The 27839-nt window shown below is 43.6% G+C and overlaps 1 protein-coding gene across 1 annotated transcript in view; it reads left to right on the forward strand.

The window, feature by feature from the left end:
* Positions 1 to 27839, forward strand: part of LOC102024394 — a 108586-nt gene that overhangs the window by 29032 nt on the left and 51715 nt on the right. Inside the window, exons 3-6 of the mRNA XM_013509383.1 lie at positions 18867 to 19127; positions 19295 to 19545; positions 21342 to 21526; positions 21867 to 21968. Coding sequence (XP_013364837.1) covers positions 18867 to 19127; positions 19295 to 19545; positions 21342 to 21526; positions 21867 to 21968 — 799 coding nt within the window. The remainder of the gene's footprint in view (positions 1 to 18866; positions 19128 to 19294; positions 19546 to 21341; positions 21527 to 21866; positions 21969 to 27839) is intronic.

Genomic DNA, 27839 nt, shown 5'->3' on the forward strand with positions numbered 1-27839 from the left:
AAAGAAAGACCTGCAATCCCAGGGCATGGTGGCACACACCTATGATTCCCAGCACTCAGGAGGCTGAGGCAGGAGGATAACTCCAAGTTCTAGGCCAGCCTGGGCTACAAAGTGAGTTTAAGGCCAACCTGGACTGCATAGTGAGACCCTGTTACAAAAAGACAAAAAAAACTTTGCGATGGAGATTAATTTAAGGATTTGCTCTTTAATGTTCTTCTTTAAATTTCACAATGGTTAAGATCCTAACACTCGATTTTTAAGGTAAGTAAATTAAATATCTCCTGTCTTCAAAAGCCAACAACACAAGCCATTCTTTTCCTCTTGGTGTGACTCAGATGTGTTTCCTTCCTGGGGAGAGGGAAAGAGAGACAGACAGACAGACAGACAGAGATAGACAGAGACAGACACAGAGAAGACACAGAGACAGAGACAGAGAGAGACAGAGATAGACTGACAGCCTTCACAGTATAATACTTGCTGAAATCTATTTTTAGATAGATTCATAATATAACCTATTATATATTATCCTGATTCAAAAGGTAATACATGCTGAATTCTATTTTTAGATTTTTAGGGGGTAAATATAATTTTTCACAACTTCCTCATATATCTCCAGCTCTAAGTGAGGTAGGAAAGAGGAAGAGGATGTAAAACTATAGGATTATTCTGTACATGTATCAGCTCCCCATGATGAACTCATTATGTACTGGAGAAATCAAAGTGAAATTTCAAAAGGAAAAGAAAAAAGACTGTTTTGTTTTGAGACAGGCCTCACTTTATATCACAGGCTGGTTTCCAACTCACAACCCTTCATTCTCCTAAACACTGGGATCAGAAGCACCCAGCCAGGCTGGTGTAGAAGAAAGATAAACTGAGCAGGGTGAAGTGCTGCACCCCGCAATCCTAGCACTGCGGTGGCTGACACAGTAGGATCACCTTGAATTCAAGGCCAGCCATGGATATGTAGTGAGCTCAAGGCCACCCTGGGATACATAGCGATAACCTGTCTTAAAAAATAAATTGAAAAAGACAGACACTTAAACCAGTGGTTGGCCATTCCCCTTTTGGCTCCTCTCCCTGTGTCATTCTTTCTCTCTCACCTTATTTATTCTACCTTTCAAGTAAATTAAAGATTTGCTGTGGGGAAACTATCCTGGTTTATCTACCTGGAGCCAAAATGCCGTCTCAGGTGTCCTTTGAGACACAGTGGGAAAACATTAAACACAGAAGAGAAAGTCATGACAAGACAGAGGCAGAGATGTGAGTGAGTGGGCCAAAAGCCCAGGAAGCTGGAGGAGGCAGCTCCATCCTTGGAGCCTGCGGAGGAGAAAGGCGGTGTCCACACTTTGATTCCAGCTCACAGTGAATTACCGATTTGGGGCTTCTGGTCTTTGGGGGATGTGGTTTTGAGCCACCAGGCTGTAGCTCTTTCTGTAGGAATTTGATGATTTGGGAGAGTCGCAATGATTCAGATCGCAGAGGAGGAAATGTGCTGTAAGAAAGGCTGAACCTTGAGAGGCCAATGATGTGGCCACCAGGGGACCCTGGGGAGGGTCCTGAGGAAGTGGGGAGGAAGTGGCCTGAATAGAGGGAGCCTGGCAGTATAGAAAGAGGTAGCAAAGCACAGGGGGATCCTCCAGGATCAAGAATAGATGAGCCAGGCTGGGACCGGCACCTAGGAATGTAGGTAGAGACGAGGGAGCCGTGAGCCTCTGTAGTCCTGGCAGACACAAGCTGAGCTTCTAGGAGGGGCACTTGGGGTTTCATTTTCCACAGGCAGGTCAGTGTCCACCTGAAAGGCTCCACCCAGAGGGAGGTATTCATCCTACGCCCTGTGATGTCTGTGCTGCCTAATCACGGTGTCACTGCAGAGCGTGCCGGCTGTGGGAGGGGATTCTGAGAGTCATGGAAAGGGAGCGGGGTTATTTTCCCACCAGCACGAGGTCTGGCCACCAAGCCCTGTCCCTAGAAGCTTGTATTTTCCCATAGAGGTCTGGTTCAGCCTTCTGAAAATTAGGATCCATGGAAGCTTCCATCAGGTCAAAGACAAGGCCTCAGCAGCTGTTCACAGCATTTTCCTCCTCTGATACTTTCCACCTCCCTGTCCCTTACTCCATCCCCACCGGCCCAAGTTGACTCAACTACTTGTGTCCTTCATGTTGGGACCAGACACTCTTGATATCCTGATTTCTGAAAACCAGGACAAAGACCAGACTGGATTCCTGTGATGCACGAACAGAATCCCCAGGGAGCCTCTCTCTGCCTGCTATGACTGTTACACCCGCTGGAACAAGACCTCTCCCTGTGCAGGCAGCTCCCTCCGAGAGACTCCTGCATGCAGGGCTCAGAGAAACCAGAGTTCTCCTGTGGTTTCTGGCCACAGAAAACCCAGCTGTGGACTTGAACCAGCTGTAGCTGCTGCTAAACAGATCAGGAGGTGACTTGGGGGGCGCAGGCCTCACGTCTACAAACTTCTTCATGGCTGCTGAGGGTTCCCTGCAGGGATTGTAGCTCCTAGAAGACAGCAGGAGAGCTAGTTGTGGTGGCACCGCATAACCTGTTCAGGGCCACCCTGGAAACCACATGAGGAGCCGAAGTGATGTGGGTGAGTGACTGGAATGCTAAGGGATGGTAGCGGAGCCACACATGTAGAAGAGCCCATCCCAAGTGCCACAGCTCTGGGCTTGTAACTTTGGGTCCCATCCCTGGCCAGAGGCCCCATGGAAAAGGAGTACACAGGGAGTGGAGCCTACAGGCTCCTCTGTACCTTAGAGCCTGTGAGTTAGCCCAAGTCTCACCAGGAGGCCTACACCTTGGGCCTCACCCAACGCCCTTGTGCTGAGTCTCACAGCTGGTGTGTGAAGCTGACCCCTTCCCCAGAGCCTTGCTGGTCTCAGAAGTGGTTATACGAAAACTTACCCCTTGATTCCAGTTTGTAGGAGGCCTGCTGTCCTATGGCAAGTTGCTACCACCATCCCAGTTTCTTCCCTGGCCATACAGCTCCTGCTCTGGCTGGTAAGGGTGGTTCACAGCTTTTCAGGGCCTCTGTGCCCATCATGGCCATGACTCTTATGAGATGCTCCCACCCCGGAGTCTGGCATGAGACACAACAGCCCAAGAGTGCAAACCTCTCACCAGGCCTTATCCTCTTCTTTCAAACCTGGACTCCCATGTCTGGACCAGAATAGAAGGCAGGAGGCAGCCGGATGAAAGAGGGTAATGAAGGGTCACCAGTGTCAGCAAAGGCAAAGACCAACATAGAGATGAGGACAGAGCTAGAGATGAGGGCAGTGGGTCTGGGAGAAACCTGGCATTACTGCAGAGAGCATGGGCCCTGCGCAGATCTCTACCCCGACCTTCACCACGTCGCCTCCCACCACCCGGTCAGGTTCCTCCTCTGCAAACTGAGCTCCTCTGCTGCTGCGGAGGCCACACTGAGGACCCCTGCAGTCTGGGCTCTTCCTACACAAGGTTGTCTGTGAGTTTCTTGAATTTTTCTTTTCTTTCTTTCTTCTTTCTTCCTTCCTTCCTTCCTTTTTTCTCCTGTACTGGTGAATGAACCTACAAGGTGACAAAAGAAATCAATTCTTTAAAGAAATATCCTTCCTTGAAAGAAATTTCTCCTACTTTATGAGATAATTTAACTTTTTCAATGAAAATACTTCTTTTAAATCCCCACTCTTCCTCCCACAATTAAACAAATGTTTTCCTGCTTCCAAAGAACTTAGTGGATGCAGCACTGAGTTCAGAAGTTATACTGTACATTTCTTTAAAATTCCACCCGTGTCACAAAATGTTCACAAATCTCAGCCCAAGTTAAACTTTTTTTTCTAAACCTAAGGTCTGGTGTTTGGCCTTGGGTTTTCACGCTGTTGATCATTCAAAGTCAGAAGAACCAGAACAAGATACATAAATCTAGCATAACATCTGTCAACCTTAGTAGTATAGAGCCAGCAAGACAGCCAAGCCTCTTTCAAAAAGAGGTCAGGGGCTGGGGATGTGCTCAGCGGTAGAGTTCTTGTCTTGCGGGCACAAGGCCCTGGCTTCAATCCCCAGCACCACCAAGAAAAAAAGTAAATAAAACAGCCTGAAAAGAGGTGAGGAAGATGTACATTATATACATTGTTAATACTTTCAGACTTGACACCGTATGAATCAAACATTTGTACTATAAGATAGAAGAAGAGGAATACAGAACATGAAATATAAAAAATGATGAAAATCATGGGAACATCTTACCATCTCCAAAGCTTAAAATATTCACCTGTAAATGCCAAAGACAAGGCCCCGAAAGGAGGAAGTCATACAAAGCCCACCTAAAGAAATGTGCACCTGGGCAAGTGTGCTTGATTTAGGACCTTCTAGCCTGGGACTCAAGAATCCAATCAGATGCTGACAAGTTCCAGGGAGGAAGAGTCCTTAATCCTAATAAAGGGGACCGTGGACAAAGACTTGTGGTGCCCATTTAGATTCCCTGCCCTCGCTCTCCAGCACAGCTATCACCTTCATCCTTCTTGCAAATAAAGCACCTTTCTTTTTAAAAACTCAATTTATTACTGGTGCTGAGCTTATGACCCCTAGCTAGCTGTGCATCCCAGCCGTGCATCCCGATGCATACTTCATTCCCTGACCGAAGGTAAAATAAGAGTGCAAGACACAGTCAGTATCTGGCCCTAGGGTCTTCTCCACAAATTAGCTGTAACCAGCTCTCCAGGCTGGCCCCTTGTAGGTGAGCAGTAGAGGACCCCACTTTTAGGGAGTGCACATCTTGTAGCAGCTTAGTAGCCATTTAGTGCCAGAATCCTGCCAGAATCTGGCTGGCTACTCAGAGAGTAAGCAGGGGTGGGGGGGGAGGTGATAACCATGCGCCTATGCTAAAAGAGTGACGCCCTGTGGTGGTAGCTTAGTCTTTTCATCCAAAGGAGAGGGGAGGGTTAGTTTTGTGGTCATACTCAAAAAGGAAAACACTGATGCCGGAGCTCCCACTAGTGGGGTTTGTTTTAAGCACACCAGATCCTTTATCCAAGTAGGAAGTATAGGTTGTTTCCAATGCGCTGTCCAAAACTTCTGCAGCTTTAGGGTCTTTTACTCTTTCTGGCAGCTAGGACACTCAAGTTGAGCACTTAGAAAATGAGTGTTCATTTATCAGGACACCAAGACAAGAACCACAGGCTCCCTCTGACCAGGGTTGGGGAGATGTGTCAGGAGGTATACTCTAGGGTATGTAGTGTCCTCAAATAGGAAACCCTTAAAGGAGGAACACACACACCCATCTCTGGGGTAGATAAGACTTCAGGAATCTTGCTTGACCAAGGAAACACAATAACGATGAAACCCACATCCAGTGTCTCAAGTGCAGTTTCTTGTGCAACCAGCATGAAAAACTGGATCCCGTGACACAGTGGGGGGAAAACAGCCTACAAGTGACACTGGAAGAAGCTACTCCCAAAACATACACATATGTAGGGACCTAAGTATATTCAGTTTGAGACAGTTCAAGGAGGCCATTGGACCTCCCAGTAAGACAGAGGATGCTCTGCTTCTTTAAGCCAAGACTGGAAAAAACTATCATATAGAAGTCTGTAGCAGGGCAGATTGGGGCCTTGGCAGGCCTTCTTCCCCCAGCTTCCACTTGAAATTGAGGGAAATTTTGCCTGAGGGGACACCCAAGGATGTAAGGGCACCCTCACACTCAGTCTTTCTCCAGATGGGAATGCACCCATCAAGTATTCCACCACATTCACACCTGAATTGTTTCCTCAAATTCTGGAAAGAATTAGATCCCCAAAGTTTGAAGAAGAGGGTTCTAATCTTCTCTTGTACTGATGCCTAGCCAGGGTACCTCTAGGCCTAGTTACAATAAATTACAGTAATTTAATATGGCCAGGCATGGCGGTGCATGCCTGTAATCCCTGCACTTGGGAGCCTGAGACAGGAAGATTGCCATGAGTTTGAGCCTAACACAGGCTACATAGTGGGTTCAAGACCAGTCCAAACTAGATAGCAAAATCCTGTCTCAAAAAAAAACTAATTACACTGACACTACCATATGCCAATTGGACCTGTTTTGCAAAAAGGAAGGGAAATGGGTTGAAGTGGTTTATGCCCAGTTATTTTTTACTTTTAGAAAAGATTGTCCCCAACAGAGGTGACCCAAAGTATACCTCCCAAACCCTGCCCGCTTTGCCAGGGGAACCACTGGAAGAATCAATTCCAGGATCAGAGAAACTCCCTATGAGGGTCCCTGTGGCTCCACATTCAGCAGCCCCTCATAGCTGTTAAAACAATTCAACCCTGGAGTGACTAATAGTGGGGAGAAAAATCATTAATTCTCCCACTGATACAGGTGCCAGTTTCTCAGTCACTGTCTTCTCCTATGACCATGCTGTAGGTGTATGGCTGCTGTCCAGGGTGTCTCAGGGCACCCATGGAGTCTCCTCTCAGCCTGTGATTTGCACCTTAGGAGCTCTACATTTTATCCATTCCTTGCTAATAATGCCTGAAACCCCAACCCCATGGTTGGGAAGAGATTTACTGTACAAGGCTCAGGTTCAAATCTTCCTCTAGGGCTTAGCCACTGTGGGAATTCTCACCCTTCAGGAACTATAGGTGGACTGAGCTGCAGGAATAGACGGACACATGGTGGGGAGGACAAAAACAGTTTTGCAGTTCAGATTAATCTCAAAAGCCACATGCACTTTCCCCACCAGAGACAATACCAACTTTTCCCTGAAGTGAGAGAGGGACTAAAGACTATAGTCCAGGGACTACTCAAACAGGGACTCAGGAGGGGCTGCAAGCCTGTGTAATGCTTCTATCATCAGAGTAAAAAGGTGTCTAATAAGTGGAGACTGGTTCTCATTAATGAGACTGTGGTGCCTCTACATCCAGTTGTGCCCAATCCATACACTTTGTGGACACAAATTCTGAGCTCAGTCAACTGTTTTTCTGTTTTGGGTCTTAAGGACCATTTCTTTTGTATCCCTTTGGCATCTAAGAGGGCATCACCCTCTTGCAGTATGTGGATGATCTGATGCTCTGTGGAGACATAGAAACACCAGTATAGAAGGGAACTGAGGGGCCGGGGATATAGCTCAGTGGCATAAGCACCTGCCTGGCAAATGCAAGGTCCCGAGTTTGAGTCCCAGTACAAAAAAAAAAAAAAATAGAAGGGAACTGAAGCCAGTCTCAACTTTCTAGCCTCTCAAGGTTATAAGGCCCAAAAAAAGACTCAGAGTTGCTAATCCCAGGTCACCTATTTGAGGCTGCTCACTTCTCATGGCAAAAGGGCATTGAGTTCAGAGAAAAGACAACCCATCCTATATTTCCCTCTGTCTCAACGTATGAAACAGATGAGAGCCTTCTTAGGGGTGACTGGGTTTTGCAGAACGCAGAGTCCATGATATGCTGAGAAGTATTATTATTCTTATATTATCTTTCTTTGCATCGTCTTGCAGCTGTTGAATTGTTATTTCCTGATCTTTTGTGTTTTTCAAGAGATTTTTTTTCTTTCATGATTGCTAGCTTCTACTCTGTCTTCAAAGTCTGAAAGTCTGTCTTCAGTTTCATTCAGGTGGTTTTGCCAGCTTTCAATGAAATTTTTAACTTCCTGGATATCTGTTTGAATACAATTCTTGCATTCTATTTCTTTCCTATATTGATCATCCACGGTTTCCATCCTCTTTCTATCATCATCTATTTTGTTATCTATCTCTAATCTAGATTTGCTGAGTATTTCCTTAACAAATGTTAACATCTCTTTTTTTTTACTTGAGAGATTAGTTCTGATCTGATTTCCTCTTCACCTTCATGGATTTGTTTGTTTACTTCAGTTGCTATCATTTCAGAAATTTCAGGCATATGTCTTTCAATTACTTCTATGCCAGTGTCACCTGGACTTGTTCTACATGGGCTGGAAGTCTGAGATTGTGTTTTATTTTTTCTGTATTGTCATTTTATATTTCAAAAATACTTTTATTTTGTTTTCTGTGATGATACTTGTGAGTTTTTGCAGTAGGTATCTATACCACTAGTATCAAGGCCTCTCTAGGAGAAGTCTGTTCTTCAGAGGTGTCTTCTGTCTGTAGAAAATTCTCGATTTGTATCTGTCCCAACATTCTGCTCAATTAATTAAGGGTGGGGTGTTGGTACTGGTTTGGCTCAATCACCAGTCCTTTGGTGCAAGGCTGTGGTGAGGTTATTATCCCAGAGTTTCCCATTATCATTACAGAAGGGAGAATAACTGATTACAACAGATATGATATCCTAGCTAAAGTAGTAGAATTAGCAATAACAACAGCATGAAGTGTAACTGAGAAACTGACAGACTGTGGTAATTATTTATTTTGTACTTTAAACCATAGAAGCAAAATGTATAGCTATAAAACAGAACTGATAGTAAATTAGGAGTTTGCATGCACAGTGTGTCCCTTGGTAGAGTGGTTTTACCCTGTGGTGAGGAAATTTACTGAGGATAGTGTGTAAAGCAAATATATCTGGAAAGGAAGTAGACCAAGGATGGAGGACAAAGGATGGTCATGCAAGATTTGGGAAACTAGAAAAGCAGGTAGAAAACAAAGAAAGAAGGAGTATGCAAGGGATTGTCTGAAGTTTGTCTGTGTTTAGGGAATGGGATTCGTTTTCTGTAGCTGGAGTTCTCCCCAGCCTTTAGAAAAGAGAGAAAGAAAGAAAAAAGAAAAAAAGAAAGAAAGAAAGACAGACAGAAAGAAAGAAAGAAAGAAAGAAGAAAATGAAGAAGAAAAATAACCAAAAAAGGAAAAGAAAATAAGACAAAAACAAAGACAAAATAAAATTATATCCTAAAATAAAGGGCGGCCCCACTCACCTGCTTCTATTCTGTGAGGCTTTGTCCCTGAGCACAACACTGCTTCACCTAACTTACCACCTGTTAGGTATTATAAAGTCCTCACATTTTGGACTTTTCCATCTTGTTAGTCTCACCTGTCTATCCTGTACACCCTAGTCAGGGTTCTATGTGTGGCTGGCATTCCTTAGCTGGCCTGGTCCTGCAATGTAGGGGGGCAGTCCCTGGATTCCCCCAGCAGGCCAATTGCCAACTCCCAGATTCTTCCTGGGCTGGTTGCTGGGTCCCATGGTGTGCCAGGAGGATTTCTATGAGCCTTCTGGTCTTCTGAACTCTGGCCAGAATCTCCCATACACTACAGCTTAAGGCATTGCAGCTCTTCTTTTTCAACTAGCATCTCTGAACACTTCCAAGCTCTTCCCACAAGGCATTCCCAAAGGCTCCTAAACCACATGGTCAGGTATGATCACAACAATGACCCTACTTCTCTGGTACCAAATTCTGTGTTACATTTCTCTTATTGCTGAGACAAAATACTTGACACCCGAAGTTAAAGGGGGAAAGTTTCTTTAACACTGAATTTGTAGTGTTTTCAGTCCACAATTGGCTGGCTCCAAGGCAGGGTGCCACATGGCAGAGGGGCAACACTTCATGGCAGTTGAAGACAGAAGAATGAATGAGAGAGAGACAGAAAAAATGAGAATGGGAGGGGAACAAGCCTCTTTCTGTCCCTTATATTGCATGCAGGCTACTCACCCTAGGGTAGACATGTAGCACTCACACTCTTAATCCCAGCACTGGACGATGAGTCAGTCATACACTTCAGATTCAGCTACCTCCGAAAAAGCCCCATCTAAAACAGCATGAGGCTTTGCGGGGGGACATCTAGATACAAACCAAAACACATTCTAACACTCTGTCTTAAAAAAAAGTTAAGGACACATATAATTAAACAAATCAATGGCCTTTGCCCCTTTTTCCCCTCTCCCTTTTATCTTTTTGCTTTCTCTCATCTTATGTATTCTACCTTTCAAATAAACTGAGGGTTTACAATAACAAAATGTCCTGGATTTTCCACCTGGTATCCTAATAGCATCTTAAGTATCCTCCTGAGGAAAGATGGGAGTAGACTAAAAAACACAGAAGAGAAAGCCATGATAAGATCAAGACAGAGATGGGAGTGAGTGGGCCACAAGCCCAGGAAGCAAGAGGAGGCAAACGCCATCTTTTAAGCCTGTGGAAAGGCCCTATTCCTACTTTGATTCCAGGACACAATAAAATTTCAGATTTTGGCCTTCTGGCCCTTGTGCAGTATGGTTCTGACACACTGCAATGTAGCACTTTGCACAGTAATTAGGTGATTTGGGAGATTCTCAGCAACCCAGATTAGAGAGGATGTTGACAGTAGGAACTGTGCTGTAGGGAAAGCTGAACTTGAGATGCCAAGGATGTGGATCTGGCTGAGTACCTGTGAGTGTGGGAAGGATGTGGCCTGAATAAAGGAAGCCCAGCAGTACTAAAGGAGGTAGCACACAGTGCAGGGGCCTAGCAAGGTCAAGAGGAGATGGACAAGGACAGGACAGGCACTCAGGGATGCAGGTAGAGACTAGGGTACTGTAAGGTATTCTAGTCCTGGCAGTCACATGTTGAGCTTCTAAGAAGGTCACTTGTTGATACAATGACCCTGAGCAGGCCAGCAGCCGCCTGGGCCAATAGGGAAGCACTAACCCTCCACCCTGTGATATCTATGCTGCCTACTCACAATGACACTGCAGAGCATGCCATCTAAGGAGGGGATTCTGAGAGTCATGGAAAAAACCTTCCCCTCCAGTGCAAAGTCCAGGCTACCAGGCCCTGTTCCTAGAAGCTTATATTTTCCTCCACACACCTGATTCAGCCTTCTGACTATTGAGCTCCATAGCAGCCTTCACCAGGTCAAGGACAAGGTCTCAGCAGCTGATCACAGCTTTTTCTCCCCTGATCCTTTCCACCTCCTGTGCCTCACCCCAACCACACTGGCCCAGATGAACTCAACTCCTCGTGTCCTCCTTAGTGTGGTCAGATACTCTTTACATGCTCCACTTCTGGAAACCAGAACAAGTGTCAGACTGGATTCCTCTGATGCAAGAACTGAATCCCTGGGGAGCCTCTCCCTGCCTTCTGTGACCGACTACAGGCAGTTGGGACAATACCTGTCCCTGCGAAGACAGCCACCTCAGTCTCTCTCCAGGGAGACTCCTGCATTCTGGGTCCAGGGCACCTAAAGTTCTCCTGTCTTTGGCAACAGAAAATTCAGGTGTGGACCTGAACTAGCTGCAAGTACTTCTAAGCAGTCCAGAGAGTTATTTAGGGGGAGGGCAGGCCTGGCTTCTCCCACCAGGGAAATCACTACAAACCTATTTCAGGGCTGCTAAGTCTTCCCTAGGAGGGTTGCAGCTACTAGAAGACAGCAGGAAAGCTGGAGGGCGTGGCACCGTAGGACCTACTCAGGTCCACATTGATAAACCATCTGAGGGGCCCAAGTGAGACGAATGAGGGACTGACATGCAAGTGCATGGTACCATATATGTAGCAGAGCCCATTGCAAGTGCCACAAACCTGGAAAGTGTAACCCTTGAATCCCATCCCTTGCCAGGAGCCCAAAGGAAAGTGAGCAGGTTTAGATTGGAGCCACCAGTGTCCTGTCTACCTTGAGGCCAGTGAGTGGGCTCAAGTCTCACCAGGAGGTCTACACCTTGGTCCTCACCCAACTCCCCATGCACTGAGTTTCACTGCTGGTAGGTGGAAGCTGACTCCTTCTCCAGAGTCCTGTTGGACACAGAAGAGGTTGCACAGAAATTTTCCCTTTAAGCCAGTCTGTAGGAGGCCGACTATCCCAAAGCAGGTCACTACCACCACTTCAGTTGTTCCTCTGCCCCACCAGCTCCTACACTAGCAGGCAGGGATGAGCCATAGCATTTTGGGGCCTCTGCCCCAGACAGGCCATGACTGCTATGAGAATCCCCAACCCCAGAGTCCTGGTTTGAGACACAGCAGCCCAAGAATACAAATCACTCACCAGGCCTCATCTTCTTCTTCCAAACTCTGGCTCTCATGGGTCTGGGGATATAGCTCAGTGGCAGAGTGCCCGTCTGGCAAGTGCAAGGTCCAGAGTTCAATTCCAGGTACCAAAAAAAAAGAACAAATTCTGACCCTCTTGACTGGACTAGAAAGAAAGGCAGCAGGCACCCAGATAAAAGAGGGTAATGAGATGTCACCAGGTGTCATCAAAGGGCCAACAGAGAGATGAGGACAGAGAGCCAGAGCTGAGGACACTGTACCTGAGACAGGTCTAGCATCAAAGCAGAGAGAATGGGCTGAGTCAAGTTCCTCCTCTGCAAAGAGAGCTGCTTTACGGTTCTTTCTATTTTAAAGAGACAAAAAACAATAAAAATGATACAGGATTTCAAAACAAGATGATAGGAAATCAACAATGATTACATTGCACATTGTATCTTCAAAGTACTTGCTGAGATTCTCAGATATAGGCATGCGAAATTGATCAAACAATATGTCTTAATTGTTCCTTTCAATTAACTAGTAGAAATTAGTAGTACAATTATCTTAGCTATCATGTGTATGTATTTTTCCCCCATCTTCCTTCTTTTCTCTTTTCCCTCATCCCAGTTGTCCTTTCCTTTTGAGCAATTTCTTTCTCTTTAACTATATCTATTGGACCTTTCAGATTTTATTTACTCTTTCAATTTCTTACACTAGGGACACAATATGATATTTACACATGTGAGTCTGGTTCATTTCACTTATAAGTATGGTCTCTAGTTGCATCCATTGACCTATAAAAACCTCAAGTTTATATATTTCTTTATAGCTGAGTCATACCGCATTGTATAAAAATACTATAACCTTTTATACATTCTTCAGTTGATGGGTATTTAGGTTGTTTCCAAGATTTAGCTACTACAAATTGTGCTGCTATAAACATGGGTGCACATACATTGCTATGGTTTGATGATTTCATTTCTTCTGGGGAAATACCCAGAAGGAGAATATCTGGGCCAAATGGGATCTCTAATCCCGGTGTTTTTGAGGAATCTTCACACTGATTTCCTACAGTGGTTTCACCAGTTAACATTTCCACCAACAATGGAGAAGGGTTCCTCTTTCCCCACAGCCCCTCCAGCATTTGTTATTGGTTAGTTTCTTGATGATAGCCATTCTGACTGGAGTGAGATGGAATCTCAGTGTTGTTTTAATTTACATTTCTCAAATGACCAATGATGTTGAACATTTTTTCATATATTTATTTGCCATTTGTATTTCTTCATCTGAGACATGTATATTCATCTCAGATGGCCATTTTTGGATTGGGTCTTTGAACTTGATGGGCCTGGTATTTTTTAATTCTTTATATGTTCTAGACAGAAGTCTTTTGTCTGAGGGACAGTTAGCTAAAAAATTTTTCCCAATTCATGGGTTTTCTTTTCACGCTGTTTGTGATTTCTGTTGATGTGCAAAAATCTTTTAATAAGATGAGATCCCAGTTGTTTATTCTTGAATGTATTTCCTATGTAGTTTGGTTTTTGTTCATGGACTCACTGCCTACCCCTATGTCTTCAGGACTTCTACCTATTTTCCCTTTCAGTACACTGTGTTTCTGTTTTAATATTTAGATCTTTAAGCCATGTTAACTTTATTTTGGTGCATGGTGATAGACATGGGTCTAGCTTTAGTTTTTGTCAGTTTTTCCAGCTCCATTTATTAAAGGGGGTATCTTTCTTCTAGTGAATATATTTGGTCCCTTTGTCAAAGATAAAGTGGCTGCAGGTGTTTGTAGTTGTGTCTACATCTTCTAATCAGTTCCATTGATCCTCAGGTCTTTTTTCTTGCCAGTACCATGGTGATTTTATCACAATCACTTTGTAGTATAATTTCAAGTCAGAGATTATGATGCCTCCTGCCTTGCCTTTGTTGGCAAGGATTGCTTTTTTGCTATTCTAGGTCTCTTCTGGTTACAAATTAATTTTAGGAATATTTTCTCTAGATCTATGAGGTATGCTAATGCTATTTTGATCAGGATTGCATTAAATATGTATAACAATTTTGGGAGTATGGCCATTTTCACAGTGTTAGGTCTTCTTGTCCATAAGCAAAGAATCTTTCCATTTGCTGAAATCCTCTTTGATCATTAGGGAGATTGGCCTGTAGTTCTCTTTTTTGGTTTGATCCTTCTCTGGTTTTGATATTGGGGTAATACTTGCTTGTAGGAATGACCTTGGGAATATTGCTTCTCTTTCAATTTCATTAAAGAGTTTGAGAAGCAGCGGCATTAGATCTGCTTTAAATTTCTTGTAGAATTCATTGTAGTAAACTGTAGAATTCTTGTAGTAAATCCGTCAGGACCTGGCCTTTCTTTGTTGGTAGTTTTTTAATTACATCTTCAATTTCATTGACTGATAATGGATTATTTAGAATTTTTGTATCTTCTTTACTTAACTTTGGTCCTTCATCTTGTATCTGGCAATCTGCCCAATTCTTTTGTGTTTTCTATCTTATTTGGGTACAGGTTCACTGAGATTTCTACAGTTTCTTATGGTTTCACCCTTTCCACTCTTAATTGCACGGATTTGACTCTATTCTTTCCCATGTGTGATAAGGTTGGCTAGGAGGTTGTCAATTTTACCTTTAAAAAAATCAACTATTCAATTCAGTGATTCTTTGTATTTTTTTTAGTCTCCCTTGCATTAATTTCTGCTTTGATTTTTATAATTCCTGCTCTTCTACCAGCTTTAGGACCAACTTATTCTTTTTTTTCTAGAGTTTTGAGGTTAACCATTTTTATTTGAACTCATTCTATTTTCCTGATTTGAGAATTCACTGCTATGAGTTTCTCTCATAGGACTCCTTTCATTTTGTCCCATAAGTTCCAGTATGTTGAACTGACATAATCATTTACTCGTCAATACTGTTTAATTTTCTCTTTAATTTCATCTATGATGGGACTGGGGATTTAGCTCAGCGGCAAAGCTCCTGCCTGGCATGCGCAAGGTCGTGAGTTCGGTTCCCAGTACCAGAGAAAAACCAAAAAAAAAAAAAAAAAAAATTTCATCTATGATGTATTGGTCGTTCAGTAGGGTGTTATTTACTTTCCATGCATTTATGGAGTTTTCATGGCTTCTTTCACTATTGATTTCCAATTTCACTGCACTACATTCTGATAATAAACTTGGGATAATTTCAATTCCATTGCATTTGTCTAAGCTTATTCTATGGGCTAGTTCATGGTCTCTTTTGAAAAACATCCCTTGAATGGCTGAGTTAAATGTGTATTCTGATGTGGGGTGAAACACTCTGTAGACATCTACTAAGTCCATTTGTTCACTGACTGGGTTCAGTCCTGCTATTTCTTTGTTAATTTTGTATACTTGATCTATTTGTGATGGTGAGGTATTGAGGTCCCTTATTACAACTGTGTTAGTGGTTATTTGATTTCTTCATGTCTGTTAATATTTGTTTTATAGTTAGGTGTGCTGGTATTTGGTGCATATATATGATTGTTGTCTCTTCTTGGAGTTTTCCCTTAACAAGTATGTAGTGACCTTCTTTATCTCTCTCAATCAGTCTTGGTATACAGTTCACTTTGGCTGCAAATAGAATAACTACTCCTGCTATTTTCTGGGTTCCTATTATATGAAGTATTATTTTTCATCCTTTGACTTTCAGTCTATGAATTTCTTTTTTAGTTAATGTGTTTTCTTTTTTATTTTAAAGATAAAAGAATGGGAACATATTAACAAATACACATACATTTAGAAAAATAACACAAGAACAATACAAGCAATACAGAATCTCAGACAAGGTGATAGGAAATTAGCAATGGTTCTTATATTACATATTGATATCTTCAAACTGGATACTCAGATAAACAAATATAGACATGTAAAATTGATCAGACACTTAAACATTAACTGTTCCTTTCAATAGAGCAATAAAAGTCAGTAGTACAACTATGTTATCTATTCTGTGTACACATATATTCATATTTTCCCCTTATTTCTTTTCTCTTTTCCCTCACCCCAGTTGTTCTTTCCTTTTAAGCAGTTAATGTGTTTTCTTTATGTAGCACATTGTTGGATCTTGTTTCTTGATCCATTCTGCTAGCTGATTTCTTTTGATTGGTGAGTTCAGACCATTTACCTTGATGATTATAGCTGATATATATTGGCTTATGCTTGTCCTATTATTTTCCTGTTGTTGGTTCCCTGTATTTCCTCTCTCTTTCATTGCCTTCTTGGTGGATTCTTTCCATTTGTGTTGCAAAGAACTTATTAATAGAACACTGAGTTCTGATGTTACAGTGTACTCATCTTTAAAAGTACATTTTTGAAAAGAAGAAACAGGACATAGCATGTATAGATACAAGTTCCCTACAATGAATGCGATCATTATGTATACCTAAGTTGTACCAATAAACTTAATAAAAAGAAGAGGGAAATTGCACTTTTGTCATGAGATGTTCACAAACTTAACCATGTGCTAAACATTTTCTTCTAAGGATTAGGTCTGGTCTATTGCAGTACTTCTTTAACACTGCAGTTAATTCAAAGACAGAAGGACCAGAACCAGATGCCTAGATCTAGCATAATGTCTCTGAACCTTAATAATATATGGCCACTGAGACAAACCCAAGCTTCTTTTGAAAAGAGGCCAAGATATACATTATATGTATATATTAAAGACTTTTTGTCTTGAGCTATAGGAGTCAAACATGTACTGCAATAGACAAGTTCTTACTCCACAGATTATGAAAGATAAAAAATTACCTTTTATGAGAAAACCATGGGAACAACTTATCAACTGTGAGGCTTGAAATATTCACCTGTCTTTTGAGTTTTTTAAATAAATTGTTCATCCTTTAAAGAAGATAATTAAATACTAATCTAATTGAAATTTTAAAATAAAGTGATTCTTATGTTCACTTCACACAGCACACAAATCTAACATGAGTGGCACAGCAACAAGTCTTAAGTATTATGCCCAAAAATATAGCAATGTGGGCCTTTATGCTATTGCACAAGGGAGAGTGAATATTCCTTTTATTTTTTTCATTTTGAGGCAGAGTCTTGCTAAGCTATCCAGGCTTAGGTCTAACTTGCAAACCTCCTGCCACAGCTTCTAAGAATGCAGGGATCAGAGACATGTGCTCCAGTGACCTGGTGATGAGACTTTTCAACCACATAGAGAGTAACGGAGGTGGAGACACGGCCTGTGAAGGTGACAGGCTCTGGTGTTCACAGGTTTGCTCATGATCACTTCCTGCCCTCTCACCATCCAACCGAGTGGGGTGGGATGCACTGCTGAACGTATGGTGTGGGGCTGAGGCTACACCCTACCCAAAGCACAGGAATCCCTTTAAAGTCCCATCTCATATGGCTCACCCAACTCAGGTCAGGCCTAAACAGCAGGTGGGTAGAGAAATTGTAGGCTTTTTTAGTCCAATATAAAGCCAACAAATCCTCAGTCCAGCCCCAGGCTTGGTGTGCAGGAAGTGGAGGCACCGTGGGTGAGCCCCTTCAGGGGGATGCTGCGTAGGACCTAGGATGCGTCATGCCTCCCAAGATTCTGGCCAGGCCCCCAGTGTGGAAAGGCCTACTTATCTGACAAGTCTGGAGCTAGTCATCTCAGGGACATTTCTGAGATTCTAGGCTTGAGTCACTGAACTCCTGGCCCAAGTATGTGGTCGGAGGCCAAGGGTAGATGGAAATGATCTCTCTGGCACAAAGCCAAATCCCAGCATGCAGTAGCCCAGAGCAACTTCTATGTGTAGTAGTAGAGTGGACCTCATTGTGCCCTGGATGAGTGCTTGCTCTAACTGGTCTCCCAAAGCAGGCTGTGCTGAGATCAACTGCAGCCTCAGCGCTTGGTTCTATCAAGCAGCCACATGTAGAGCACATGCACCTGCCTCCGGGTCTCCTCCTGCTGGGCTCGCAGGAGTGGCCAAGTTCCTGAGAGGCCCTTCTGCCCTGTGTGTTCCTGCGAACTGGCTGGAAACCTAGAAGAGAAGAGGGTCACAAGCTATCTCCGGGCTCAAGGGCATATCCCGAGACTTCTGTGAGGGCCAGGAAGTAGGCTCAGGGCACACACCCTGATCTTCCCTGTGCAGAATGTCCACTATCTGCTACCCTAGACTGCATTTACCTTTACAAGAACAAGAAAGCAACACAGGGGCATGTTAGAGCACAGCACTGTGTACTATTTCTCCCTCTTTCATTTCTACACTTTTCTTTTTCTTCTTCTTTTCTTCTTCTTTTTCTCTTTTCTTCTTTCTCTTCTTTTTCATCTTCATTTTCTTCTCTTCCCCTCCATTCCCTCTCCCCTTCCATTCCTCTACTCTTCCCTTTCCTCATTCTCTTCCCTTCCCCTTTGCCTTCTCCTTCTCCTGCAACTATTACTTTGGATTCTTCAGACAGGTTCTCAATCTATCCCTGAATAAGGGCTTGAACTCACTACAGAGCCCATGCTGACCTCAAATGTAGAGCAATCTCCCTGGCTCAGACTCCTAAATGCTGAGGTTGTAGGCTTGCACCAACATGCCCCACCCATTCTTTATACTTTGGAGGTATAGCAAAGGGAGCTCCCCACACAGTCTCAGCCTGGGCACACAGGGGCAGAGATGACAGCTTCTCCAGACCCAAGCTGCCAACCCAGGGACAATCAAATGAAGGGAAGAGGCACAGCAAGTACTCAGAGAGACCATTGTCCCTGTCACCCTTGAGGTCTGGAAATGTCACTCTCGTGACTATCTCTTTCTCCCCTTTCTACCTTGCATCATCCGGACCAAAGTGGGAAAGGTGCAGATACTGCAAGTTGCTGGCAATTGACTCACCCTTCCTGGATTTAGCAAACGATGGATCACCAGACAGGGGGCTGAAGCCAATTGTCCTATAAGTAGTTCCCTCTTGAGAGCCATCTCACCACTCATTTTCCTTCTCCCACAACTCCCAGGCTCATCAGCAGCTCTGAAGCCATGACCTTGCATCTTCAGTGTGTGTTCCTCATCCTCGGGGGAGCCCTTCAGACCAAGATCCTGGATGCCTCACCATCCATGAACCAGAAACCGTCACTGCACAAGGTTGTCCTACAGCCAAACTTCCAGGATAACCAGGTAAGGGCTCTGGAAGGGCAGCTGCAGGGGGCTTCTTTGGAACACAGACAATGGGATGACAAGCGAGGACAGGCCAAAGGACTCAGAGGCAGATTTGGATGGGAAGACCAGGACGCAGAAACAAGGTCCAGCGCATGTCAGGTGAGGCTATCTTCAGTCCCTCTGCACAGCCAGGAAAACTGAGACTCTGGAAGGTGCACATTCCACTTGCTCAGGGCCATTCCATCATGAAAATTCAAAGCTAACTACTCACCCAGAGTCTATCCTAATTCTGGATGGCCCAAGATCATGCCCAAGTCTCACTGCAGGCCCACACCTGGGCCCAGGTGCACAGGGTTCTGCCCAGACGCACCAGAAGAGCAGCACGGAAGGGGCACCTCTGGGGCCATCTCCGGGCTCTGCCTGTTATCAGCCCCTTGCAGTTCCAGGGGAAGTGGTACGCCTTGGGTGTGGCAGACACCACCATTCAGAATGGAAGGAAACACCAGTTAACCATGTACAGCGTCAACTATAAGCTGCAAAGGGACCACAGCTTCTACGTAAACACCACGAAGCTCAGGTGAGTCACTTCCTCCGGAGGGTCTGATAGGCAGTGTGATGTCACAGCCAAGGGGTGTCTAAAGCTGAGGGACACTGTCATTCATCTCATGACCCCGCACTCCGTCTTCCTCCGACCCTTTCATCAACATGCCTGCGAGGCTCCAGCACAAATTACATACCTACAATCAGTAGAAACAAGACAGAGAGTATGGTGTGCCAGAGGGGAGGAGGGACCCAGGATCTACTTGGCTCCCCAACCAAGGCCTCCATCTAGGGTGTGGAGGGAAGTGACCCTAAACGAGCCAACCTCCCTACAATCCTAGCACAGTCAGCCCCAGAGACTGAAACAGGAAGAACACAAAGTTGAAATAGCCTTGGATAACTTGGTGACACCTGCCTCTAAATAAACATTTTTAAAAGTGCTGGTGATGTATCTAAGTACAGTGGCACTGGGTTCAATCACCACTATAAGCACCACACCGACAAGATAGGAGGTGTGGGGGTCACAGCAGGGGCTGGGGGACTCTGAGTAAGAGTCCTCACCTAAGGAAGCAGCAGAGCAGTCAGCCATTAGCACGGCCACCCAAAGAGGGCCAATGAGGAGCTGTGAGCGGGGCATTCACAGGCCAGTTACTGAGCATCCGATCTGAGGCAGGGCCTCACCAGCAGCTCCTGCAAGGCCCAGGATCTGGGTGCAGCTTCAGCAGAGGAGGAAAGGTACAAAAGTGTGGCCGGGCAGTTCCAGTTAAGAGACTACCACGGGGCAGATGAGGACTAGGAGAGGGAAACCTAGGCTCTTCTACATGTAATGCATTCCTGCCTATCAGACCCTCCGGAGGAAGTGACTCACCTGAGCTTCGTGGTGTTTACGTAGAAGCTGTGGTCCCTTTGCAGCTCTAGCAGGAATGCACTGGTTGGGTTGGAGTTGGAGCATTTGAGGACTTAGGGTCACAGTGAAGACAGGACTGAGGGGCTTAGCTATGGTGTGCAGGGATGGTGTGCTCAGGATATTTGAGTTGCAATGAATGCTAGCTCTGGCCACTGGGTGCATTGGGGTTAGACTTCATGAAGATTGAGGATCACATCAATGGAGGACTGAAGGGCTTGGCTATGGGGTGAGAGGTGGGGTACACTCATTTAAAAATCAGGTTATAGCTCCAAGGCGAGGGCCGTGCTTGGCATGGAGCACAGTGAAGTTCGGAGTAAATTACCAGGAGACAGGAAAGAGAAGCAGCAAATATAAGATTAGGGCAGGGCCTGGGTTCTGCGCATGACAAAGTCTTGCCCTCCCCCATGAGCAGGCAGAAGAAGAGACAGTGTGGCCTGGAGGGAAGCTCAAGCAGCCCCTGGAGCACACAAGGCAGAGGCTCAGTGGGGAAGACCTAGGGCTATGGACTGGGCCGTGCCGCTCCCCTGCCTGGTGGGGGACAAGGTGGTATGAGCTGGGCTGGACCAGGGCCTCGGAATCCCTGTCCAACCAGGGATTACTGTGTGGCCTACTGCAACCAGTGGGGCCTGCTGCAACCCTGGGCACACTCCCACCTGCCCGTTGTGCCGTGCCTGTGACAACTCCCTTCTCAACCCCCTCCATTTCTCACTCACCCAGGGGCAAGGAATGCGAATTCTCTTTGTTAACTCTTGTCCAAATTTGGAAGCCAGGCGAATTCACGCTCAACAATTTCATAAGTGAGTCCTGAGTGGTGCTGGGGGGGTTGGGGCTGGATTTTAGGTGGCAGTGTCCACCGAGGACGCAGGCCTCCCCACCTGTCTACACAGATGCTGCTCTGAGGGGAGCCACTCTTCTTGACCGGTCAGGGAAGATGGGGACAGTTCCTTCCTCCCAGCCAGAGCAGAGATGACTCTCACCATTTACCCATCAGGGAACGGTGGAATACTGAGCTACAACATGAGAGTGGCAGCCACCAACTACAATCAGTTTGCCATAGTTTACGTGGAGAAGAATGTCAGATTCAAGTGGTACTTCGAGCTCACACTCTATGGTTCGTCCTCACTCTATCCCCTCAGGGACCTGGCTCCCGGCAACACACAAGGGAAGAATCTGCTGTGTCCCCCAAGACTTCAAACTCTTCCCCAGTTTGAGCCCCCATCAAGAAGGAGGTTTTTTCCATAGACCCTCTATGGCAAAGGGGTCTAAGCCCTCATCCACTCCTTCGAAAGTACTGATGGAGTGAGCCAGTCATGGCAGTGCATGCCCCTCAACCCAGCACTCAGGAGGCAGAGGCAGAGTTATGGGGCTATACAGCAAGACCCTGTCTTGTAAAACTTTAAAAAAATTGCAAAGTGTTTCTCTTGGTCACTCACCAAATGTCTTGACCACAGGAAGAACCAAATATCTGTGCCCTCGACTGAAGAAGCACTTCATCAAATTTGCCAAATCTGTGGGCTTCGCTAAGAACAACATTGCCTTCCCCGTCTCTGTTGGTAAGGAGTGGCTGAGGAGTGCAGAGGGGACATGAGATTCTCCTGGCCTCATGCTGCCCAATCAAGGAAAGAAGACAGGAAAGTCAGCCCCCCGCTGTAGTCACTGGAGGGGCGGTAATGACCAGGCAGGGCCTTGTGGTTGCCCAGAGATTCTGGCCCCAGTGGTCCCTTGACAGTTTAGTCAAAGACAGACCAGATGACAGTTTCAGGCCCACAGCCACATCTCCCCAGTCTCATGGCCCTGGGCCGCTTCCTGTGCATACACTGGGCCTTCTGTCCTGGGCCACCTCTTGTCCAAACATTGTGTCTTGCTCTACTGTCTACTTTCCCTTTCCCTTTCCTAACAATGGAGATGTCCTTACTTCAGGGACCCTGGCCTGGGCAGAGATTCCAGCCAGGTCACTCTGGGGCATTGGCTAAGTGGCTGTAGGACTGTGTAGAAAAACAGGTTGGAGGCCTCAGTTCCAAGCCTCTGTGAGGCCCACCAGCTCCACATATCGCACCCCCAGGTCCTGAAGTCAGGGAAATCTTAGATCCACTGTGTCTAGGCCAGACTGGGCCTGAGGAAGACAGGGCCAGGGAATGGGTCCTCACACCCACAGATCTCTCTGTCTCTCTCTCTCACACACACACACACACACTCACCTGCTTGTCTGATGTTCTTTCTCCCCACAGAGGAATGCATCGATGGATGAACTGTCAGTGAGTACAGCTTGGTTGACAGCTGATGGGAGTTCAGGGCAGGGTGGGCTATTTGTCTTGAGGCTGCCTTTGTTCCTCTCCTCCCCAACCCTGAGGCCCAGTCATCTTTGCCCTGATCCTCCCTCTCAGGCGCCTCCCATGTCTCCTCTTGTTCTTATTGTCACCCATGCCTAAGGTCCCATCTGGCTGCCACATCAGCAACAATGCCACCAAGACAGAGAGAAGACCCTTCCTACGGTGCACCGCTGCCTGCCCGTCACTCCAAAAGCCACCTCCTTGGTGGAGCCCCTCTTTCCTGCTAAATAAACATATGCAACGAGGTCTCTGAGTCTGCTTCTCTATCTCTACTTGCTTGATGGCACAAATTACAAAAAAGAGGACCACTGCTTGGTTTGGGGCCCACCCTACTTTTGAACATTGCTAATGGTTGGGATGGTACACCATTGAAGACCTTCTGAAAAATCCCTCCTGGTCTCCCCAGTTTCTTAAATATTCCACAACGTATTCATATTGGAACTATGGCCATTTGGGCTGAATTAGTTCTGCCTATCCAAAAACAGGAGATATCTTTCCATATTCTAAGATCTTTTCTGAGATTGCTGTAATTTTTGTTATAGAGTTCTTTCTCTTTGTTGGTTAGGTTAGTGTTGAATTTTTCTTGGTGTTATTGTGAATGGTACATTTTTCTAATTTTTTATCAGTAGGCTCGTTATTAGCCTGCAGAAATGCTATTGATTTTCATGTGTTGATTTGTAGCCCTCTGCATTGCTGGAAAAGGTTATTTGAAGAGTTTTTGGTGAAATTTTTGGGGGCTTCCGTGTAGAGTATTATGTTATCTACAAATAACGATAATTTGACTTTTTCCATTCTTACATATATTTTTGTTGTTGCCTAATTACTGTTGATAATGTTTCAAGTACTATGGTGAAGACAAGGGATGACACTGGACATCTTTGTCATGTGCTTGATTTTAGAGGGAAAGTTTTCAGTGTTTACCCATTTAATACAATGTTGGTAGTAGGTTGGTCATAAATTGTGTCTACAGATTCTATGATGTCACAAAGCATTGCAGGTCAGGCCTTCTAAAATCAAACACAGTAGCTCACCTAATAGCACAGCGGTTTAACATCTATTTTACTTACTTATAAATTCATCATTTAAAAATTTAAATTTTAAAACCTTGGTGGTTAACTTTTTTAAAGGAGAATGAAACATGAGGGCCAGGGAACTTAACAGTAATAAAGCATATGAATAACATCAGAAGCAACGAGTTTTAATGAGAATCTACCACTATGTAACCAAGTTCCTATAGCACACAGTAGCTTAATAGGAAGAACATAAAGTTTTCCTCAAGAAAGTTCCCAAAGTGTCTTATATTATTTTATTTTTATGACTTCAAGACTTTATTGTTTTATCTGTTATTTCTCCATATATATGATTTTCATAATCATATTGTTTCATTTATAAAATTTTTCTTTAGTTCTATTCTTCATTCCAAATTTAGTAAAGTTCACTGTATTTATTGGCTTTACCACATATTTTTCTTACTTAAAAGTACTAAACTAATCAAAAGAAGCAGAGTGTAAACATTTCCAAGCGACATGCACCTGGTACTAGATCAACTGTCTTGGATGCCAGAGGTCATGGGATTCACCTGCCTTACGACTGTCATTGGGAACATGGGATGGGATCTGTCCCAGTGCTCCTGCAGTCTGGTTAGGTTGATGCCAACTTCTCTCCACATACTGGAAGCAGCTGCCAGGATTGGGGAACAACATTGGGGCTTGCGGGTTGGCACGCTGAAGCCACTGCTGGCTATTTTCCATAGCAAGGAAGACAGAAACATCACAAGGCTACTGCACAGTATGTTTGAATAGAGAAGAGTCACATCAGAGGTGCACAGGTTCCTTATAGTAGAGAAGAGGCTTACAATTTGAATCAGAAAATTAATTGAAAAAAATGATACATGTAGATCAAACTTAATAACTGTGTCATTGGTGGGGGTAGCAGAGCCACTATGACTGTCTGCACCACTCCAACCCCCACCCCTCAGGGGATCAGCCGTGTTGATGTTGTTCTAATCAAAAATAATTCTTTCCTCAAAACACAGGGATAGAACCCAAGTTCCTTAAATTAAATTGTTGAAGAGGCAAATACTATCTGGCCAAATAAAAGTGAAAACACATCATGAGAAGGTAGTATCTTATCTTATCTTATCTGAAGGTAGTATCTTATCTCTCTTTGAAAGATCTTCACATAAGTTACAAGCTCTCTTTCTACTTGGGTGCAGACTTCAGTACAAAACCTAAGTCAAAAAGGAAATAACACACATACATGCAGGAACATGGGAATATAAGGCAAAAAACACCGCTAAGTTCTCCAAATACTCCCAAGGCAGAAGCAAGGAGAACAAATGGAGTAGAAATCAAACAGCAGGTAATGCAGCTCTACATGTTGGTTTGTAAAAGGTGGAGAAACAAGTTCAAAGAAAACATGATCCAAAAATTTATGGAGTTATACAAAATATCTAATGTGAACGTGGGGAAAACAAAATTAGAAATTGAAAGTGTTGACCAAAGTGGTTCAAACAATGAAGGACAAATTTACCAAAGGCAGGGAATCCATGGAAAGGAATCAGAGAAAATTACACCATATAAAAACTTTATGTAACTCATAAATTGGAGAAATGACTGATGTGAAGACATGGTTAATAAAACTGAACACAAAATAATAAATTATGACAAATTTCACAGAAAAGCCTCAGAATAAGAAAAACTGACATAACAGTTACTAGGCAATACTAAGAAGACTAACCTACAGCTAAATGGAATTAGAGAAAAACTAGAAGATACCACACAGGGAGTAATTAACTGATCTACAGTAATCATAATAGAGAACGGTACTAATAGGAGAACAGAGTTCAATGTACAAGTGAGTATAGCTCACACAACATCAACAAGCTGTAATGAAAAACAAACTCATGAAAAATTATAATTAAAGTGCAAGACATTTAACAAAAAGACTAGAATTTTAAAAGAAGTTTGAGTAAAGTAAAACAATCACACACAAGGTTAAAGTCATTAAAATCACAGAAGATATTTTAACACAAACTTTAATGTCCACAAGAGGTTGGAGTGAAGAGTTCCAAGTCATGAAAGCATACAATTTCTAACCCACATTAACATATGGCCAAAATGTTCTTCAAAGTAGATGGAGGAATAAACTCAAGTCATGAAAAAGAACAAATTAAGAGATTTATGAATACTAAACCAACACTCAAGAAAATATTCAAAAATATTATAGACAGATACAGTGAAACCCAAATGGATGTCTGTTTGTTAATATGTCTTCCTTCCTTTATTTTTAAAATAAGTTTTTTAAAAAGATACAATGAAACCAACAAACCAAAAAATCCAGAGAGAATAAGTATGTCAAGCAAGGTAAATAGATAAGCAAAAATTACATAGTAGGAAAAGAAAAACAAAAAACTCATCAACAAACAAAGAACACAATTTTAGTAATTGCTCAACACATCACAATGATATCTCCAAATGTTAGTGTCCTCAGTTAAATACATAGATTGCAGACTGGATCCAAAAAGCAGAATCCAACAGTATGTTGCATCCAAGACACTCATCTAATATAAAAAGATATTCAGAGACTAAAAATCAAAGGATAGAAAAATAGTTCACGTACTTAGACCCTGAAAACAAGAGAGGTAGCTATTTTACATCTCAGGAAAAGTGAACTTCGAGCAAAAACTTATCAAAAGAAACAAAGTCACTACATGTTAGATAAAATAAATCAACAAAAAGAGATAATATTTGTAAATATATATGCACCAAATACTATATCATGTATCATCATAAAACAAATACTGCCAGACATAAAAGATCAAAAAACATGAACAAAATCATAGTGAAGAGCCTCGATACCCTTTAAATCATTATTGGTGCTGAGTTCACAATCTTGAGTAGTTGCTTGTCCCAACACTACCCTGACAAAATACCACCTTTCCCCCAGCACCTCCACCTCGACTCTCCAACCTTCCATTGATCACCACTGAGTCTTATAGTGCCTGCTCCAGGCAAAGTCCCCACAGCCCCTCCTGAGATGGACCCAGGTCCCTCTCTAGGCCCACTAGGGAGCAGGTGGCCAGAAGAGGGGAACTGGAATGTGGGAGAGGTCAGCATGGTCTAAGGGCAGTATGGTAGCCTGAACAATGCTCCCAAGTGATATTCATGTCCTCCCTCCAGAACCTGTTTTTGGTGGTTTTGTTTTGTTTTCTTGTCTGGTTTTTGGTTTTGATTTTTTTTTTCTTGTTTTTGCTTTTGGTGATGGGGATGAAGTAGGGCTTAATGCACACTGTGCAAGAACTCGTATACAGAACTCTGCAACCTGGAATGTGACTATATTAAGAAAAAGAAGAAAGAAACAAAAATCTTTACAATGGTGATTAATTTAATGATTCATTTTTTATTATTCTTTTTAAAATTCCATTATAGTTAATATCCTAGTGCTTGATTTTTATTTTTTTATTTTAAAAAATAAAAGAAGGAAAACATATTAGCAAACAGACATCCATGTACAAAATAGCGTAAGAGCAATACAAACAAAACACAGTTACAGACAACGTTATAGGATATTAATAATGGTTGTTGTATTACTTATTGATATTGTCAAAGTGGCTTCTCAGGAAAACAAATAGAGACATAGAAGATTGATCAAACAAGTAATCATTAACTGTTCCTCTCTGTAGAGCAAAAAAAGGCAGTAGTACAACTATGTTAGCAATCTTGTATATGCATACATACATAATTTCCCCTTCTTTCCCTTTTCTTTTCCCACACTCCAGTTGCCCTTTACTTTTGAGCACTTTCCTTGTGTTTCACAATGTCTATCATAGCTCCAAGCTTCTATTCACTCTTTCAGGTCTTACACTAGTGAGTCTTATAGTGCCTTACACATGGAGGGCTGGTTTATGTCACTTATGATTATGGTCTCTAGTTGTGACCATTTACCTATAAAAGCCTTGAGTTTATCCCTCTTTATACCTTAGTAATATTCCATTCTGTAAAAATGCAATTTTTTATCCAATCCACAGTGGATGGACATTTGGGTTGCTTCCACAATTTAGCAATTACAAATTGTGCTGCTATGAACATGGGT

This window comes from Chinchilla lanigera, unplaced genomic scaffold (assembly GCF_000276665.1).
Source record: "Chinchilla lanigera isolate Chin_1 unplaced genomic scaffold, ChiLan1.0 scaffold00169, whole genome shotgun sequence".
NCBI lineage: Eukaryota > Metazoa > Chordata > Mammalia > Rodentia > Chinchillidae > Chinchilla > Chinchilla lanigera.